Source organism: Gekko japonicus, unplaced genomic scaffold (genome assembly GCF_001447785.1).
Source record: "Gekko japonicus isolate JY-2015 unplaced genomic scaffold, Gekko_japonicus_V1.1 scaffold5014, whole genome shotgun sequence".
NCBI lineage: Eukaryota > Metazoa > Chordata > Lepidosauria > Squamata > Gekkonidae > Gekko > Gekko japonicus.
The window spans coordinates 10240-29942 of NW_015164789.1; the positions used below are offsets into that span (position 1 = coordinate 10240).

General features: G+C 47.6%; 1 protein-coding gene across 1 annotated transcript in view; it reads right to left on the bottom strand.

The window, feature by feature from the left end:
* Positions 1-939: 939 nt before the first annotated feature.
* Positions 940-19703, bottom strand: part of KCNQ3 (potassium channel, voltage gated KQT-like subfamily Q, member 3) — a 52383-nt gene continuing 33619 nt past the window's right edge. The window contains 6 exon segments of the mRNA XM_015409736.1: positions 940-1668; positions 3653-3737; positions 5455-5556; positions 5927-6058; positions 8587-8689; positions 11215-11402. Coding sequence (XP_015265222.1) covers positions 940-1668; positions 3653-3737; positions 5455-5556; positions 5927-6058; positions 8587-8689; positions 11215-11402 — 1339 coding nt within the window.

The window sequence follows — 19703 nt, forward strand, 5'->3', positions numbered from 1 at the left end:
TAAAACATAGGCGTAAATGCATCCAACACACCTGTTCCCATAAAGTCTACAATGTGACTTCAGCCACACATGGCAGCGGATCCTCATAATCCAGAGAATGTTATGTGCATAAAAATACTATGTAAATCAATGGAACATAAATGAAGATAAAAATGCTTCAGACCCACTGAGGTCAGTGAGATTGATGCTCAGAGGTGACAGAAGCATTGGCACAATCCAGAGAGCATCAGGAACATATAAGCCCCATTGAAATACATCAAAGTGCTTAAGTCCTATTGAATCCAATGGGATTTCAGTGCACCCACACTCTATGGCTTTACACATATAAGTAACTTCAGGTATCAGAAGGGCACAAGGAACATCCAGAATATTCAAACAAATGAAGGTTTAGGTGAAGAGAATTAATACACATGATTAGAACAGCAAGGGCTGAATGGATAACCAAGGTTTCAGATTGTGGGGAACGTTTTGTAAACATACATATATATTCTGCAAAGGGCATCTGCTCTGGAGACAAGTTTTTGATTTTTGCTCTGCTTACAAAAATGTAGCATGTACCACTCATGTGTCTTTGTCCGGCATTAACCCAACCATCGGTTATGCCGAAGAATATCGTTTTTGCTATTTTCAAACCACCAAAGAAATTATCTGTACCGTTTAATAGTGTAAAGTCATGCAAAACTGTGCTCAAAACTAAGCTGCTTAGTTTTGGCAGCATGAACAAAACCGCATTTAATCAGCCGTATGAAATGGTGCGGAATGACTACCACTAATACCAGCATGCAGTGCAGCCATTGGTGTGTGTGTGTTTTTTGTTTTTTGAGCTAGGAAGCTTTGGGCGTATAGTGAGATATACAAAGTTTATGTTTACATTATGAGAAGAAGCCAGCCAGTGACTCCCCACCCTACCCCACCCCACCCCACCCCACCCGGAGAATTTTAAACTGGCTTGTTTGAAGGGGTCCATACCGAATCAGAAATCCCATCACCCGTTGACGACAGAGGCATAGAGCCACTGGGTGTAAATGGATCAGTATCGGTGTCCGTTTCACCCTCTGCTAAATACCTTTTCTCTTTCATCCAACTTGACCCACCATTTGGCCCAAAAGGGAAATCTTCTTTGTCTTGGGAGATGCTGAATCCACTTGGTGAACGTTCGAGTTCCTCGTGGTTGACAGAGAGAAGGGACAATGGGGTATCACTGTCTCTCGTTAGGCTGTGTTTCTGTCTTGAAGAGATCCTCTCTGCGTGGGGACTCCGAAAGTCTCCTGGAGGTGACTGGTAGGAAACGTGAGGGTCCATGAAGGTAAGTATAGGCAAAACGGTCGGCCTCTCACGGTATGAAGTCGAGAATGGTGTGGCCGGCAACCTACCAGAGTTTTGACTACATAAGGGCAATGAAAGTGGACCGCCCCCACGGTCCTGTGTGGAGAAGCCAAAAGGTGGAACCTTGTTCACGGGAACTGGGTGGAAGCTTGGAGGCAATTCATGAATGGAAGGCTCAGAGTATTTGTAAATTATGGACTTCAGTTCAGAATATCTGTTATCCTCAGCTAGGGATGCAAGATCTTTCGACGGGCACACCTCTGTGACCTGGACCTGCAGCTGCTCCACATGTTGCATGTGCATATCGACTAAAAAATCCAGTTTCTTTCCCATGTCATGAACCTGGAAGAGAACGAGCGTTAGAATAAAGAATAACAAATATTTGGTTTATTAGCCAACAATTCTTAGCCAACAATTCAAAAAGTGCTTCTCCAGTAGGGTGGGAAATGGGTAGGGGTTTTCACTTCCAAATTTTACATCTTTCCTCAGAGATTCACAATACAAGGTGGTAATTTCACCCCTATTTTAGAAGAAGAAGAAGAAGAAGAAGAAGAAGAAGAAGAAGAAGAAGAAGAAGAAGAAGAAGAAGAAGAAGAGGAGGAGGAGGAGGAGGAGGAGGAGAAGGAGGAGGAGGAGGAGGAGGAGGAGATTGGATTTATACCCCGCCCTTCACTACCCAAAGGAGTCTCAGAGCTGTTTACAAACTCCTTTCTCTTCCCCTCCCCACAACAGACACCCTGTGAGGGAGGTGGGGCTGAGAGAGCTCTTGACAGAAACGGCTCTTTTTCAAGAACAGCTCTTATCAGAACTACGGCTTGCCCAAGGTCATCCAGCCAGGTGCAAGTGGAGGAGTTGGGGGATCAAACCCGGTTCTCCCAGATTAGAGTCCGCGCACTTAACCACTACACCAAACTGGCTCTCACTTTTACCATTTCTTTGTGGTAAATTTCCACTGCATGGACCGCGAACTTCTATAAACAGTCACCGTACAACATGTCTCCCTATAACCTTCTCCCAAGCAAGGCATGGTGGAGATAAGAGCCACTGTGGCACGGTGGTTGGATTCGGCTCAAGGAGAATCAGGTTCAAATCCCCATCTGCCTTGAAGCTCACTGGGTGGCCTTGAACCACTCACTCTCTGAACCTGACCAACCTCACAGGAGTGGGAGGTATAATGAAGGAGAGGAGAAACGTGTCTATTACCCTAAACTTTTTCAAAAAAGTGTGGGACTGTGCAAATATGAGAGTTGGATGATAGACTGAACTACCCCACATTTGTCCTGCACATTTGGCTCTCAGTGCCTTCTGAGTTTTTGCCTTCTGAGTTGTACTGATTGCTGTGATTTGGAGAACATCCTCACGTGAACATAGAGGATGGGACTTTACAGAGGAACCCTGCTGTCTAGGAGGGTGGGGCTGCAGGCAGTAGGACTCAGAGGGTATTCAGGGAAGCTAGGAGGATACGGTGTGTGTTTGGCAACAAAAATTTAGATTTATTTGCACTTAAGAACATAAGAACATAAGAGATGCCAATGTTGGATCAGGCCAAAGGCCCATCCAGTCCAACACTCTGTGTCACACAGTGGCCAGAAATACCAGTGCCATCAGGAGGTCCACCAGTGGGGTCAGGACATTAGAAGCCCTCCCACTGTTGACCCCCCCCCCAAGCACCAAGATGACAGAGCATCACTTGCCCCAGAGTCCCTATCTATACCTTGTGGCTAATAGCCACTGATGGACCTCTGCTCCATATGCTTATCTAATTCCCTTTTGAAGCCGTCCATGCTTGTAGCCGCCACCACCTCCTGTGGCAGTGAATTCCAAGTGTTAATCACTCTTTGGGTGAAGAATTACTTCCTCTTATCCGTACTTTCGTGTGTCCCTCATATGATTGAATCCTAACTTATTACCCTGAGGACACTGAGTTCCATAACTCATTGTGACGGCTAGCTGGCATTGACAAACCTATCTCCCCATAAATTGGTCAAATACATTTTAAAGCCATCAACATGACTGGCTCTGAACCATCTGGTGTAGTGGATCATCTATGGCCCGCTATACATCTGGAAAGAAGCAAAGTGTAAGGGGTGACGGCGAAGCCTTCAGAGAGGAACAGAAATGGAACTTCAGAGAAGTCTGGATTCAATACGCAGGAGAGTCACATCTTTTCAAGTCCACTGAAGCCAATGGACTTAGAAAGACGTAACTCTGTTAGGGATTGCACTGTAAGCAGCCGATCACAACTGAAGCTGATTATCAGTACAAAAATGATACAAAACTCCAAAGGGGAGGAAAAAATTAACACCAAGAGCCTGAGAATCTGTACCTGTCTTTCGACTCTGACGAATTTTCCCATCATACTTTGGTCTTCGGGATCTACTGTGGATGCTTTGGCTATGTACGGCTCATTCCTAAAAGTGAAGAATGGTCCAGTTTAGGGGTATGCAAAACCCTCCCTATTCTCTCCATGAATATTTCCACCTCACTGATAACGGACACCGCAGGTTAGGGACACCTATTTGCAAAAGGAGATACGCGATGCTGAAGTTTGTATGTCTGTTTGGACCCCACGGTTTTTGCCCTTCCTAACCCCCTGATTCAGTGGTGCAGACACCAAAGGCTATCGCACTTCGTGTCCAACTGAACTGCAACTAGGCCAGCTTGCGGGTGCATCAGTTAGGCTTAACTAACATTTACACTCTTCCCCACTGAAAACACAAAACAAGTCAGCTCAGTATACGGTTGCCAAGTGAGAACTGAGCTGCAGCAAGGGACTCCCGGCTTGCGGCTGGAGCGCGCACGCCGCATCCATGTCACCCGGAAGTGATGTGGGCATGCCGGGCACGCTGGGGGCGGGGCCACGACCATCCGAGGGAAAACCATAGAGTTTTCCCTCGGATGACCGTGGCCCCGCCCCCAGGGTGCCCAGCGTGGTCACGTCACTTCCAGGTGATGTGCACGTCGGGGTGGAGTTCCCCCCGGGGCCCGATCCGCGGTGGTGGGGAACGGGCCTCTGGGGCGGGGTTTTCCCCGCCCCCCGGGGGGACTTGGCAAGCCTAGCTCAGTAATTCCCACACTGTATGCTCGGGCATACTTGTGTTGTGTGCAGTGATAGATTTGCCAGTTCCTAGAAGCAGATAAATTATTTAAATAAACCAAAAAATCCTGTAAACCAAAGAATTTGTTCAGATAGTGCATGATTCACTCTTCAGGCCTCACGTCTTTCCAATCAGCCTCTAGTGGTGGCTATGAAAAGTGCCATCAAGTCACAGCCAACTTATGGTGTCTGTCGGGTTTTCGATGCAAGAGAGGTGGTTTGCTATTGCCTGCCTCTGCGTAGCAACCTTGGATTTCCTTGGTGATCTCCCATCCAAGTACTAACCCGGGCTGATTCTGCTTAGCTTCCAAGGTCAGATAAGATCAGGCTAGCCTGAGCGATCCAGGTCCGGGCCAGCCTCCAGAGGAAGTGGGCAATTCAGACACGTCTCTGTAACCCATGAGACTGAATAGTTCATTTGCTCTTGAATACAGAGATGGCAAAGAGGCATAACCCAACCAAGATCACATGTGGAAAACAGGAAAGGGTGATCACTTTTGTTATGGCAACCCATTCTCATCTTACCTATTGGAAAAGCAAACCTTCTCTTGTTGAAGAGCCTAAATTTGCTTTCGACGCCAATGCACCAAGGAAGTCAGCTTCAACTCAACACCTGGACGAGCTACCTGGCTTCCTTTATGAGCTGTCCGATGCTCATCAAAATCCCACACTTAAAATCACAGACTGGCTAGCTAGCATACATCCATCTACTGTAACTGCTGCTCATCATAGTTCTCCACTCAATTGCTGACGGATCGCTTGTTACCCATGATGCTGGACTTCAGCTTTTGAAAACCAAAGAGACAACTCCTCTATCTGGGGAGTTGTCGGCTCACACTTCCTTTGCCGTGCAAAGGTTATCAAGTCTCCAGATCTGGCCTGGCACTGATGCGGTTTCCCCCCAGCTAAACGGCAGCAGAATCCCATAGTCAGTACCTGTTGCCTTCATCTTGTTGGCATTGACTGGGTGAAAGAAAAGGACAGAAACTTTGATGTCTGTTACCAATGCACTACAAGCAGGATAACATCACCTTGGAGACTGTTGCTGCGAAGGGTAAGAGAATGTCCCTCCCTTTTGAGATTTCTTATGTTTGGGAGTAGATGGTGGTCCAGGAGCAAAAATCATATCTATTCTGAAAGGAAAGAAAATGGACCAGATGAAAGAACATCACCCATCCATCCATCCATCCATCCATCCATCCATCCATCCATCCATCCATCCATCCATCCATCCAGCTATTTGTTTGTTTGCTCGCTCATTAGTCTGTTCGTTCATTCATACATTCGGTTGTTCATTCATTCATTTGTTCATACATTCATTCGTTCGTTTGTTCATTCCATTTCTAGCCTCCCCCTATTCCAAGGCTAAATGGAAGAGGCGAATGTTGTAAGCCACTTTGGGTCTCTATTGGGTCCACCAGTGGCCAGATCCAATGCAAGCTAGCCTCATATGTTTGAAAGCTCGGTGCAATTTTAGTCCATGATATACAGCGAGCCTTTTACCTTGCTTGAAGGTATTTGATTCTGGTAAGCATGTCTAGATGTCCCGCTGAATACTGCTCTATCACATCCTTTACGTCATAAGGCCTCAAGGTCTCCTTGAATCTTTTCTTATAGAGGCGGAACTGGAGTATCCTGGCAAAAGAAGACAACATATATCACTGGGGAATCCTCGGATGTTCTGGTGGAGAAAAGGGGTTGGATCGGGACTAAATTTTCCAATGGCAGAACGGAACTTTCCTGCCTCTCTCCTCCCACTGGTCTCCATGAAATGCTGTTCCTGGGAGATAGTGGACCTTAAGGAAAGACATGAGGGATGTCTGCAGTGGGGACTGTCGACTTAGTGTGAATCTACGGTCGCCAGGCATGGCCTGGATGGGTCCAGACCAAAGGCAAGGCCTAGCGACCAGCAGACATTGGGGGACTGTCATGGGGGAGAACTGTTGCCCAACAGTGAATTTCCCCCCACTCCCCGCAGGAGTGGCAGTGAAAAATGACAGCCGGAGCAGGGGATCCCCTGCCGCTGGAGGGAAAATGAAAGCCCTATCTGTATCCAACCCAATTCAATTCAAAACCTTTATTGGCATGGACTGTATCCAACCCAATGTCTAAAGGGAAGGGTTGGCAACTGGTGACCCTCAAGACGCTTCCACGCTTTCCTTCCCACCACTGCTGGTGGCTAGATCTGAGGAGCTGGTGAGAAAAAGAAACATGCGAGAAATGAGAAAAGGCCATTGTAAGTATTATGTAGGGAGACTGGGCCTCCCCCATCTGCCATGGAAGCTTTCTAGGTGTCCTTGGGCCAGTCACACATCTCAGGCTAGCCCAGGGGTCATTTCTTGCAGGAGCCCACAGGAGCGGAGCTCCGGCAGTAAAAAGCTCAGGGGGCGGGCACATGCAACAAGCCCCACCCCCTGCTCCCAGCAGCCCTCAGTCAGAGCAAGAAGCAGCCAGGTAAGCTGTAGAGCTCCCCCCAGCCCCCCCCAGTCCAAAACATTCCAGTGGCACCTTTAAGACCAAGTTTTATTCAGGTACAAGCTCTCCCTCCTCTGTGAGGACAGATCTGCACATTCCCCCCCCCCCCCAGTAAATCGCAATCCAAAACAGCCCAGTGGAGCCTGAGCGGTGGGTGTTGCCTTCTGACACATTTCTGGTGATGTCAGGGGGTGTGGTGTATGCAAATAAATTATGCTAATGAGCTATGCTAATGAGCTCCTGCACCTCTTTTTCTACGAAATGACCCCTGGGCTAGCCTATACACAGGGTTGTTGTGAGAATAAACTGGGAAAGGGAGAAGCAGGCACTCTGTCCTGAGCTCCCGGTTAGTTTCCACATACGGTGAGAAGAGCCCTCAACTAGTCAGTATTGGCTGACTCTCAACTCAATGTGTGAACTGTGTGTATAGAAACGTATTGGGCTGTACCCTACTTTGCCCTTGAAGTAAGTGAGGGATCTTTCTCTAGGAGATGGGGCTTTCCATAATGTTCGAGGCTAGGTGAAATTTCTGTCTCTCACGTTTTTTTCAAAGATAACTTTTTCCATACTGGAAAGTCCTCACTCCACAGTGCCAGCATCCATCAGTGAACACCCTAATGTTGACAATACCTCACTTCCTGAAGGTTGAAGCTCTTTGAAGAACACAGCTCAGGGTTGACAGGTTCCTACCTTTCACTGCGGGGAGCTCCAGCCTGCTCCCCTGGACGTTCCAGAATTGTGCTAGGCAGATCACGGGGGAGGGTGCCCTGGCATTTGGCCAAAAGCTCCATGGTCACCATACAGTTTTTAGCCAAATGCTAGAGCGTCCCCCCCTGTGATGTGCCTGGCGCGATGGTGTCCCCTCTGGGTGATGAACATAAGAACATAAGAGACGCCAATGTTGGATCAGGCCAAAGGCCCAACCAGTCCAACACTCTGTGTCACACAGTGGCCAAAACCCAGGTGCCATCAGGAGGTCCACCAGTGGGGCCAGGACATTAGAAGCCCTCCCACTGTTGACCCCCCCAAGCACCAAGATGACAGAGCATCACTTGCCCCAGAGTCCCTATCTCTACCTTGTGGCTAATAGCCACTGATGGACCTCTGCTCCATATGCCTATCTAATTCCCTTTTGAAGCCGTCCATGCTTGTAGCCGCCACCACTTCCTGTGGCAGTGAATTCCAAGTGTTAATCACTCTTTGGGTGAAGAAGGACTTCCTTTTATCCGTTCTAACCCGACCGCTCAGCAATTTCATGGAGTGCCCACGAGTTCTTGTATTGTGAGAGAGGGAGAAAAGTACCTCTTTCTCTACCTGCTCTTTCCCATGCATAATCTTATAAACCTCAATCATGTCACCCCCTCAGTCGTCGTTTCTCCAAGCTAAAGAGCCCCAAGCGCCTTAACCTTTCCTCATAGGGAAAGTGTTCCAACCCTTTTATCATTCGAGTCGCCCTTTTCTGCACTTTTCCCAAAGCTATAATATCCTTTTAAAGGTGTGGTGACCAGATGTCACTGCGCTGAGCACATCAGGTGCGACAGGGCTCTTTGGGGGCAGGGCTCCCCCACCAGCTAGCTGGCTGGCGGCAGATTGGGGGACCCCCCCCCCGAAATCGAGGGACACCCTGCCCCCATTGGGGGGACGGCAACCCTAATGCAACCCGAAAGGACAACATACACAAAATTTACCTGACAGCTCGGATGACTGCCTTCAGAGTGGGGATCATGTCTTCAGTGAGGAACTCACTGCCGTACCCTCTGTCGTCTGCCAGAGGATCCCCAGTTCCAGCATCTAAAAAAGTGGGGGCAAGCACCCAGAAACAGAAGTGAAAAGAACAATGTTAATGTATGCTGAATGCTCTTGATATTAGATTCAGGGGAGTGTACACTGAGCATATGGGGGGGGGGAATTACATGTACAGGCAGTGTAGCTTCTGTTCAGAAGTTCTGAAGCGTGCCTAGAGGTCTAGGAGGAACCAGTGGGTATGATCCTGAGCCTCTCTCCAGGCCCTTATTGTACACCCCATGTTGCACGATTAGAGCTTTAATTTTGTCTCCCAAATGTTCCTCAGTTCCTGGCAATTCCTAGAACTACCTTTTGTCACTTCTGGTAAGACTTTCTGATGAGTAAGGTAAAGGTAAAGGTCTCCCTTGCTCGAAAGCCAGTCGAGTCTGACTCTAGGGTTGCGGTGCTCATCGCCGTTTCCAAGCCGAAGAGCCAGCGCTGTCCGCAGACGTTTCCGTGGTCATGTGGCTGGCATGACTAAACACCAAGGCGCACGGAACACTGTTGCCTTCCCACCGAAGTGGTACCTATTTATCTACTTGCAATTTCTTGCTTTCGAACTGCTAGGTTGGCAGGAGCTGGAACTAGAGATGGGAGCTCAGTCCATCATGCGGCACCCGGGTCTCGAACTGCTGAACTAATGACCTTCCACAGCCTGCAGCTCAGCGTCTTAACCACTTCAGCCACCGCACCTCCACTTCTGATAAGTACATGAGCCCATATTTTAAATAAATAAATAAATTTCTCCCACCCCTGCTTCAAGCAATAACAGGCAGCGAGACCTGGAGGCGGGGGATCCCAGGCCCCCACAAATGTGGAAGCCACCAGCCCCTTAACCACATATCCCATTGCATTGTGTTTTGCATTTCCCTTCCTCCTTTGAAAACAGTGGGTTGGAGACAACCAGGTTTTTGATCGGTAAAAAAAGGGAGGAGAGTACGGTTGCCCGGTTCCCTCCTCACTCCAGTGGGGGGATTGGGGGGGGCGTTCCAGGGGGGGCAGGGAATCGCCACTCGGAAATCAGCCCTGCATACCGCTGTCCCCACCCTGCTCACAAAAATAACATTTAAATGGTCTTTTTGTTATTGGAGCTGTAGCCAGTGACAGCCCCTCTCCCTCCCTGCTGGAAGATTTAAAGGGCCCTCCAGCTGATTGGCGGGCCACAGACTCCCCACCGATCAGCTGAAGGCCTTTAAATCTCTGCAGGAGGGGAGGGAGAGGGGTGGCCCTGGCTTGGGAGTGGGGCTTGGGGGCAGGGTTTTCCCCTGCCAGCCAGTTGGATGACAGTGGACTGGCGCCCCCCCCCAAAGTGCGGGGACCCCCACCCGGATGTGGGGGCTGGTAACCCTAGAGGAGAGTGTTCTCATTGGTCATTAAAAAAAAAAAAACTATGCTGGGGATGCTATGAGTGACAGGGAGGGAATCGGCAATAAGGAAGGAAGCCGGGTGCTGCTGAGGGTAAAAGCTGGCTGGATCTAGCCGGGCATCTGGGGGTCAGGCGGGTATTCCAAGATGGAACACAGAACTGTGCCCTGGATACGTGTCCCACATTCCATTCCAATCGTTCAAAACCATGTTTGTATTAAGAACAAACGGGATGCCAAACGGGCTGAGACTTTAGTCAAAGACCTGACTTCTTTAGGTAAAGGTTTCCCTTGCTTGAAAGCCAGTCAAATCCGATTCTAGGGACATGGTGCTCATCTCTGTTTTCAAGCCGAAGAGCCAGCGCTGTCCAAAGACATTTCCGTGGTCATGTGGCTGGCATGACTAGATTCCAAGGTGCACGGAATGCTGTTACCTTCCCACCGAAACGGTACCTATTTATTTACTTGCAATATCTTGCTTTCGAACGGCTAGGTTGGCAGGACCTGGGGCCAGGGAGGGGTGCTCACTCTGTCATGCGGCACTCGGGTCTTGAACTGCTGAACTATCGACCTTCTGGTCTGCAGTTCAGCATCTTAACACTTGAGCCACCACAGCCCCTCTGACTTCTTTAGGTAAAGGTAAAGGTTCCCTTGCTCGAAAGCCAGTCGAATCTGACTCTAGGGTTGTGGTGCTCATCTCCGCTTCAAAGCCGAAGAGCCAGCGCTGTCTGAAGAAGTTTCCGTGGTCATGTGGCCGGCATGACTAAATACCAAGGCGCACGGAACGCTGTTACCTTCCCACCGAAGTGGTACCTATTTATCTACTTGCAATTTATTGCTTTTGAACTGCTAGGTTGGCAGGAGCTGGAACTAGAGACGGGAGCTCACTCCGTCATGCGGCACACTCGGGTCTCGAACTGCTGAACTGCTGACCTTCCACAGCCTGCAGTTCAGCGTCTCAACCACTTGAGCCACCGCAGTACTGACTTCTTTACTGCCCCTCAAAAACCACATTTTAAAACCAGAACATGAAAATCCTAACATTCAGAAGCCCAGGGGGACATATCAGAACTTTAGCTAAATTTAAGAATCATGCACTGGTTCATCTCGACTCTAGTCGGCGGGAGACTTGGGAAAAGAGAAAAAGACAAGCGGAAGACCATTTACCTTCAGAGGTTTGCCAGAATGCGTACGCTTTCATTCGGAACGCGGTACGAAAACGCTCCCTATTATTCAAGGCAACAGTCTTAGGCTCTTTAGAAGGGCTTTCTTCAATTGCATCTACATTCAGAGGGGTAAATAGCTTTCCTTTAGTATTGGTACCACGAACCCGATCCAAGAGACCCAGCTTTTGGCTAAAAAAATAAGGAAAAGGGATCATTTTTTCCCCCCTCGTCGGATGTAGACTAATGCCAAGCTGTATTTCAACAGTGCCTAATGCGATATACCCCAAAGTATAAAACATACATCAAGAATGCTACGAAGGAGGGCATAACAGTCAGCGATATTTCTGAAGCTTTTGGTGTAGAGTACCGTGACCACAGCAGGTAGCATCAGATTGTCCCCAGTAAGATACCAACAGCAGGCCAGATAACACCGAGCTCATCTACTGAGCATCCCTATAACAACATCAGTGGTATGAAGGCAGGTCCTCCCCGCAGAAGGTTATGGTCCTGAAACAAGGCTACACATTCTCTCATTCAGTGGTCCCTGATGTGGTTCCTGAGGGTGCCAAGGTGCCCACCAGTGTGTTTCCTGGTGCCCACTTCCTTCTTTACCAAAACATGTCTTCCCCAAAACCAAGAGCCAATCCTGGCTTTTCTCCACTTCCCTGGAGTAGAAGATACTTTGGAAGAGCTCAGGAGGCATTGCTTTCCCATCTGCAGGGAACACCCGGACAGTGGCATTTGTCATCGGCTTGGCTCTGAACATTTTGTGGAACCTCCCAACATTTGTGATTGGACTCAGCCCCTATGGTGGCCAAGTATGTTGTCGGGCCTTCTACCAGTTCTCAATTAAAAAAAAAATGCCTACAGGTTCAACAAGGTTGGGGATTCCTGGTCTAACTTTATGAAGGTCCCACCCAACTCTGAGGCGGCTTGGATTCTTGATCTGAAGTAGAACCACATCCTGGAGTGCCCTGCATGGTAAAGCCACTTGTTAGCCTTGGTTATGTCCAGGGATCGTTTCGTAGAAAAAGAGCTAGGGGAACTCATTAGCATAACTCATTAGCATATGCCACACTCTCTGACATCACCGGAAGTGTGTCATAAGGCCACACCCCCTGACATCATCAGAAGTGTGTCATAAGGCCACACACCCCGCCCCCAACGGTCCCGGCCACCGCCGCCGGCCTTGCAGCTCCACTGCCGAGCCCCATAAGGGGCTCGGCAGTAGACCTGCAAGGCCGGCGGGAGTGCAAGGAAGCCCCGCGAAGGCCCTCCCTGGCCCCAGGCAGGCAGGGGTGGGGAGAGGCAGGGAGGAAGCAACTTACCCTCCCTCTTCTCCTGCCTCCTCCTGGCTGAATGAGGGCCGGAAGCGGGGCGGCCAGAAACAGGGGGCGGGGCTTCGTCATGTGCCCCGCCCCCATACCTCACCCAGGGGAACTGCGATCCCCCCCGAAATGACCTCTGGTTATGTCACTGGTTCAAGGGAAGAAGTACCATTTTTGCTCCACACATACGTCAACTGGCCAAAGGAATCTTAATTGACTCTCTACTGAGTTCTGATTGCCTGATTTTGAGTTGACCAGTTTCAGAGTTGACCAGTTTCAGAGAGTTACACCACTTGACACAAAACTGCACCATTACCCAATCCACATCAACCAGACTGACATTTTTGCTCTTTTACTGGACAAACTTAGGATCCCCTGGCTTTTCTAATTGTTAGTTAATGAATGCGTGTACTCTAGTATTCATCTATGGCTCTTCCCCAAGACATCTCCTTTACGGGGCAGCAAGAATGGCAAGATGCAATGAAAGCTTCCACTGATTAAATGCAAAAATGTCATTGGATGGACTAATATTTTGTTAGGGCTTTGAACAAGTGTGTTGCGCTGATACTTTTTGGATGGATTGCTGTAAGCAATTAGGCCCTGGAGTAAACTACCCACCAGGCTTATCGAATCCACCGGCTGCAGCTTTGTTCCAGCTATCCATAATGTAGTTCCAGCCCTCCTCTATCAACTAATTTGGTGGCCCCGCACCCCCTGCTGGTGGTAAGGAGGTACTTTCATTAAAATGATAAATGCCTGTGAGAAGTAAAGCAAAAGGACATGCTGGAACAGAGTCCCAAATTGCCACGGGAAACATGTGAGCATGAGAAGAATAAGAGATTGGGTTTATACCCTGCCCTTCACTACCCAAAGGAGTGTCAGAGCAGCTTACAATCCCTTTCCTTTCCCCTCCCCACAACAGACACCCTGTGAGGTAGGTGGGGCTGAGAGAGCTCTCTCGAGAACTGCCCTTGAGAGAATAGCTCTGAAAGAACTTATGACTGAATGAAGGTCACACCAACAGCTGCATGTGGAGGAGTGGGGACTCAAACCCGGTTCTCCCAGATTAGAGTCGACACCAATGTTCCCTCTAAGCTGTGGAGTCTTGTGAGCAAAAAGTCTGCTTTGTGAACTACTGGCATTAAAGTCGTGAGTGAGCAATTTCGCTACTGCAGAAATTAGTGTGCTCTGGAGCCCTCCTTCCTGAGCGAAGACAAAAATGTGTGAGCCGGAGGCTAGAAAACTGTGAGCTAGCTCACACTAACTCAGCTTAGAGGAAACAGTGGTCCACACTCCTAACCACTACACCAAACTGGATCTCTCAAGAGGGATCCTCTTGAATGATGCCCCAACTGGACTTTGTACCAGAATGTGTGGTTCTTCTAGACAGGGTGCAATTATTCTCCCCCAATGCATCCAAGCCACACTGTATTACAAAGATTCTAAACCAAATGTATGGGCTCAGGTACAATTAGCCTCATGAGCTGCCTAGGACTACAGACGTGAAGGCCCAGAAAATCAGCAGCAACAAAAAAGTGTGTCACCCCAAAAAAACCACTTTCCTCAATTTTTCAATTGGAAAAAAAATCGACTTTTTTAGGGAGCAGTGAAAAAACCATCCTATGCAATATTTTCTCTTTTGGAACGAGCTTTTCAAGACAATGGCTTTGTTCAGTAAGTGCAGCATGAAGACTTTTATGTAAAACTACAGCATTCGGTTATGGTCATTCCATTATATACTGTAGACGTACACAGTATTTACAAGGATATTGTTCATATGCAACTAACTTTGTCCACAGCAAGTTATAATTTGCATGAAGATACACTACTGAATAGCTCATTTTTTTTAAAAAAAAAACAACTTTAACTCAGTATCCAAATATCCTGCAAATCCTACCGTGACTGTATGAGACCGTTTCTATCCAAGTAACACCCTTCTTTTTCTTGATTACAAGACTTGTGTATCTTGTTCTCAATCATTACGCGCTCTCAGATGGCAAAAAATAAGATACATTTGCTAAGGTAGCATCAGTTGCAGCAGTTTGACGCTCTCTCATTCTCTCTCCTTAGAATTGAGTGCATTTGTAATTTTTGTTGTGGAAAACGAAAGTATTTATACATTTGGAATGCTAAACTATGCCAAACAATATGATTTGCATGCTGGCAAAGTTTAAATGATGCCTTTTTTGGTTGTTAATGCATTTCACCTAAGTGCCGGGGCCACAGTTGGAATGGTTCCCATTCAACAAAGTAGTCTTTCTTCTTACTTCACTTCCAGCTATGTGTTCGGTCCCCCCTTGTTGCCCCAGCAACAGGAAACATGGACTGTGAATTGGAAAACACCTCTGCAAATCTCACTACTGCAACCAGCATGCCGGATCACACCAACTTATTATTACACTTGACAGGCCACATGAAGTCACCAGTTCTTGGTATTGCGACACATATTTGTCTAACTAGATTCTGGGATGCAACACAGAAGATTCAGTGGAATTGGTTCAGTTCAGTGGAAAGCTTGGGTATTTCCATATTTTTCCCAGAGGAAAACCATGTTTTGTTTTGTTTTTTGCAGGGGTATTCCACCATAAGTCCAAACTACAATTCAACATGCCAATGCCCATCCCATTTTGGACTGGGCATGCATAAACTGGCATTCATACAATTACTGTGAAGCGAACACATGGATTTGAGATATGACTGAGGTATAAAGCTAGTAGCCCCTGTTCTCCAAAGTGTTAGGTGACTTTTGTTCTCTCTTTTGGTAGGATAGAATCATAGAGTTGGAAGGGACCTCCAGGGTCATCTAGTCCAACCCCCTGCACAATGCAGGAGATTCACAAATACCTCCCCATCACCCCCCCCCCGTGACCCTGTTCCATGCCCAGAAGATGACAAACTGGCCTGGAGAAAAATTGTTCCCCGACCCCAATGTGGCAATCGGCATTTCCCTGGGTGTCTGAGAAAGGGCCACGAGAACTAAGCACTGATCTAACTCCCCCCATGGTCTGCCCAAGTTCACAGAACCAGCACTGCTGTCAGATGGCCATCTAGCCTGTGTTTGAAAACCCCCAAAGAAGGAGAGCCCACCACCTCCCGAGGAAGCCTGTTCCACTGACTCTAACGGTCAGGAAGTTCTTCCTAAGGTTTAGCACTTTTAATTTAATTTCAACTCATCGGTTCTGGTTTTGATTTAATTTCAACCTGCTGGTTCTGGTTCTGGATGCCGTGACTGTGTTAAGAAATGAACTCCATATACAGCCGCTTCAGAAACCGACCTGTTCCTGAATTGCCCAGTAGCTTTTCCAATCAGGGGTCATTTCGTAGAAAAAGAGGTGCAGAAGCTCATTAGCATAACTCATTAACATAACTCATTTGCATATGCCACACCCCCTGACATCACCGGAAGTGTGTCAGAAGGCAACACCCACTGCTCAGGCACCACTGGACTTTTAGATTGCCAGCTATTGGGGGGGGGGACGTGGAGATCTGTCCTCACAGAGGAGGGAGAGCTTGTACCTGAATAAAACTTGGTCTTAAGGGTGCCACTGGACTGTTTTGGACCGGGGGGCCAGCTCTGCAACTTACCTAGCTGCTTCTTGCTCCGACTGAGGGCCCCTGGGAGCAGGGGGTGGGGCTTGTTTCATGTCCCCACCCCCTGGGCTCTTTACTGCCGGAGCTCCGCTCCTGCAGGAAATGACCCCTGTTTCCAATCATTGTATGGTATGATGCCTCTGTCACGGAGACATCCATATGTCATAGGAAGCTGTGTTCTGCTGATTCAGAGCATTAGTCTATCAAGCTCAATATTGTCTACTGGCCCATTAAAGTCTTTCACACCAGCTACTACCTGACCCTTTTAACTGGAGATGCTGGGTACCGAACCTGGGACCTTCTGCTTGCAACACAGGTACTCTAACATCAAGCCATGGTCCCACCCCTTAAAGAGATCAATCTCACTGTGGCTTAGAATGTCTCCAAGATGTAACGCATGGTTCTCAAGGGATATTTCTCCACCATGTTTCTAAATATTGCTGAGTTATATTAGAGTAAGATACGGAGAGGGGAAGCGGAGATCTGACTTTTGCCTCCAGGGTACGCACATTATCTCAGAGTAAGATACCAAGAGGGGTAGTGGAGATCTGACTTTTGCCTCCAGGGTACGCACATTATCTCAGAGTAAGATACCAAGAGGGGTAGTGGAGATCTGACTTTTGCCTCCAGGGTATGCACAATTGAATTGGAAGAAGCTTTCTGAACCATTCATGCAACAGCCAAATGCAATTCTGCCTCAGCATGCAATCCAGACATTCTCCTCTTTGTGATCGAATCCCAAAAATTCATAACCAAATAAGAGTTGGCTGTGGGGGAGGGGAAATAAAATAAAATGGCAGCATTAAGCCAAATGGCAGAGCAGAGCATGCCTTCCCCCTGCTTCTAGACCATCTCGCTTTCAGGGGGGAGGGCAGGAGAAGCAGTAATCATTGAACAAAAATATAGCGGCCATATTTGCAGGGTTTTGTTTTGCAGCCTAAAAACTGGAAACACAAGACAACCATGCTTGCTCTGATTTTTACTACATTAGTGAAACAGGTATTTCAACATGGACGAGCTCTGCTCCCAATGAGCTGTCCGTTTTTTAAAATGAGGTTGGAATAATCAATATATATAACGGACTAACACAACACTCTATCTACCCTTACCTGGATGACCCACGCTAGCCTGATCATGTCACCTCTCAGAGGCTAGTTTAACAATAAGGCTTCACAGCATAGGGGTATACAGCAAAAAATTGCTATGAATACAGCTACGACTATGCAAAAATATCTATAAGAATAATATATCAAATTGCCATTGCATATAATCCACAATATCACAACAAGAAGCATGTACATCCACTACTAACCAAATAAAAGATAACTCTATTTATTTATTTTATTATTTTAATGTATAGCTTACCCTCTCTGCAAGCGGGCTCAGGGAGGCTCACAAATAGGGCGTAAGCCAATACATAAAAACAGATTAAAACAATCAATACAATACCAACAATTAGAGATTGTGTTATCTTTATTTATTAGTGGTTATTAGTATTGGTAACACTAATAAAATGATTTATTAGTGTTACCAACTAGAGACTGTGTTATCTTTATTTATTAGGGTTATCAACAATTAGAGACTGTGTTATCTTTTGTTTGGTTAGCAGTGGATGTACATGCTTCTTATCGTGATATTGTGGATTATATGCAACGGCAATGTGATATGTTATTCTTATAAATATTTTTGCAGAGTTGTAGCCATTTTCAGGGTGATTCTTTGATGTATACATCTCAGAAGCTAAGCAGGATCAGCCCTGGTTAGCATTTGGAGACCACCAAGGAATTCCAGGGTCACAATGCAAAGAAAAGCAATGGCAAACCACCTCTTTATGTCTCTTGCCTTGAAAACCCTTCAGGGTCACCATAAGTTGGCTATGACTTGACGGTACTTTACACACACACAGGGTTCGTTTTGTAGAAAAAGAGCTAGGGGAACTCCTTAGCATAACTCATTAGTATATGCCACACCCCCTGACATCACCGGAAGTGTGTCATAAGGCCACACCCCCTGACATCACCGGAAGTGTGTCATAAGGCCACACACCCCGCCCCCAACGGTCCCGGCCGCCGCCGCCGGCCTTGCAGCTCCACTGCAGTCCCATAAAGAGTCACTCCAGACTAAGCCCATTGAATCTGGTGGGCTTAGAGTGGAGTACTCTGCATATGATTGCACTGTTAATGTCTGCCTGCTTCCAGGACTGAGGTGGAAGAATGGACCGTACCACTTCAAACTGTGGGTAGAAGAACACATTGTGGCATGTCCCACTATGTTCAAAAATCTCTGCAATCAGAAAAACCACCACAACAAGCAAAGAGGGGTGGGCAGCAGATGTTTCCTCTCCGTTGTGCTCGTTTTCAGTGTGTGGATAGGGGTTTTTTACTCAAAGGGATATTTGAAGATAAAACCCTGTTGACTGAAGTGTCATGATCCATTCTACCACCTCCAGGTCTTCCATGTAATTCCTGGCATGGATAAACCAGGGATCGATTCCAATGAGAGGAAAGTTAGGCCTGGGAAAAACAGAAAAGGGAAAAGAAGAACGAGGGAAAGGAGAGTGGTAGATGACGTAAAGGCCTAACGGAAGAGGGACAACAGAAGTAGGTAAAGGGGGGCAGAGAAAGAAGATAGGAGGAAATGGGGACCAAAGCCCGTTGGGGTACTCTTGGGCCCATAGCCACAGTGGGCCTATTGGGGGCCCTGCCCCCGTCCTTAAGAAGAAGAAGAAGAAGAGATTGGATTTATAACCCGCCCTTCACTTGGAGTATCAGAGCGGTTTACAAACTCCTTTCCCTTCCCCTCCCCACAACAGACACCCTGTGAGGTGGGTGGGGCTGAGAGAGCTCTGACAGAAACTGCTCTTTTTCAAGGACAGCTTTGCCAGAGCTTGTGACTGACCCAAGGACACATCAGCAGGTGCACGTGGAGGAGTGGGGACTCAAACCCGGTTCTCCCAGATTAGAGTCCGTGCACTTAACCGCTACACCAAACTGGCTCTCCTTCCTTAAACTGGCCCCCTTCCTTAAAGCCCCTTCCATTCTTAAAGGCCCCCCGCTTCTTTCCAAAAGGATCATTTTAAATGCTTTCGAGAAGAAGCAGGGGTAGCGCATGCCCCTATCCTTCCCTCTTGCAAAATTTACAGGGCCTTCCAGCTGATTGGCGGGCCACGGGCTTCCTGCTTATCAGCTGAAGGGCCCTTTAAATCGTCTTCACAGCATAGGGGTATACAGCAAAAAATTGCTATGAATACAGCTACGACTATGCAAAAATATCTATAAGAATAATATATCAAATTGCTGTTGCATATAATCCACGATATCACGAACGGTTGACCTCTGTGCTGTTCCCTTGGGTGGACACTGGACTTCTTAGCCTAGCAGACGTCCCATGTCAAGATATGCAAGCATTAGCCGCGTCAACACCTCTCACGTTTCATTGCGGGAAGGTGTGCAAGTTGTTCCCTTTGCATGTTGCACAAGAAGAAGAAGAAGAAGAAGAAGAAGAAGAAGAAGAAGAAGAAGAAGAAGAAGAAGAAGAAGAAGAAGAAGAAGAAGAAGAAGAAGAAGAAGAA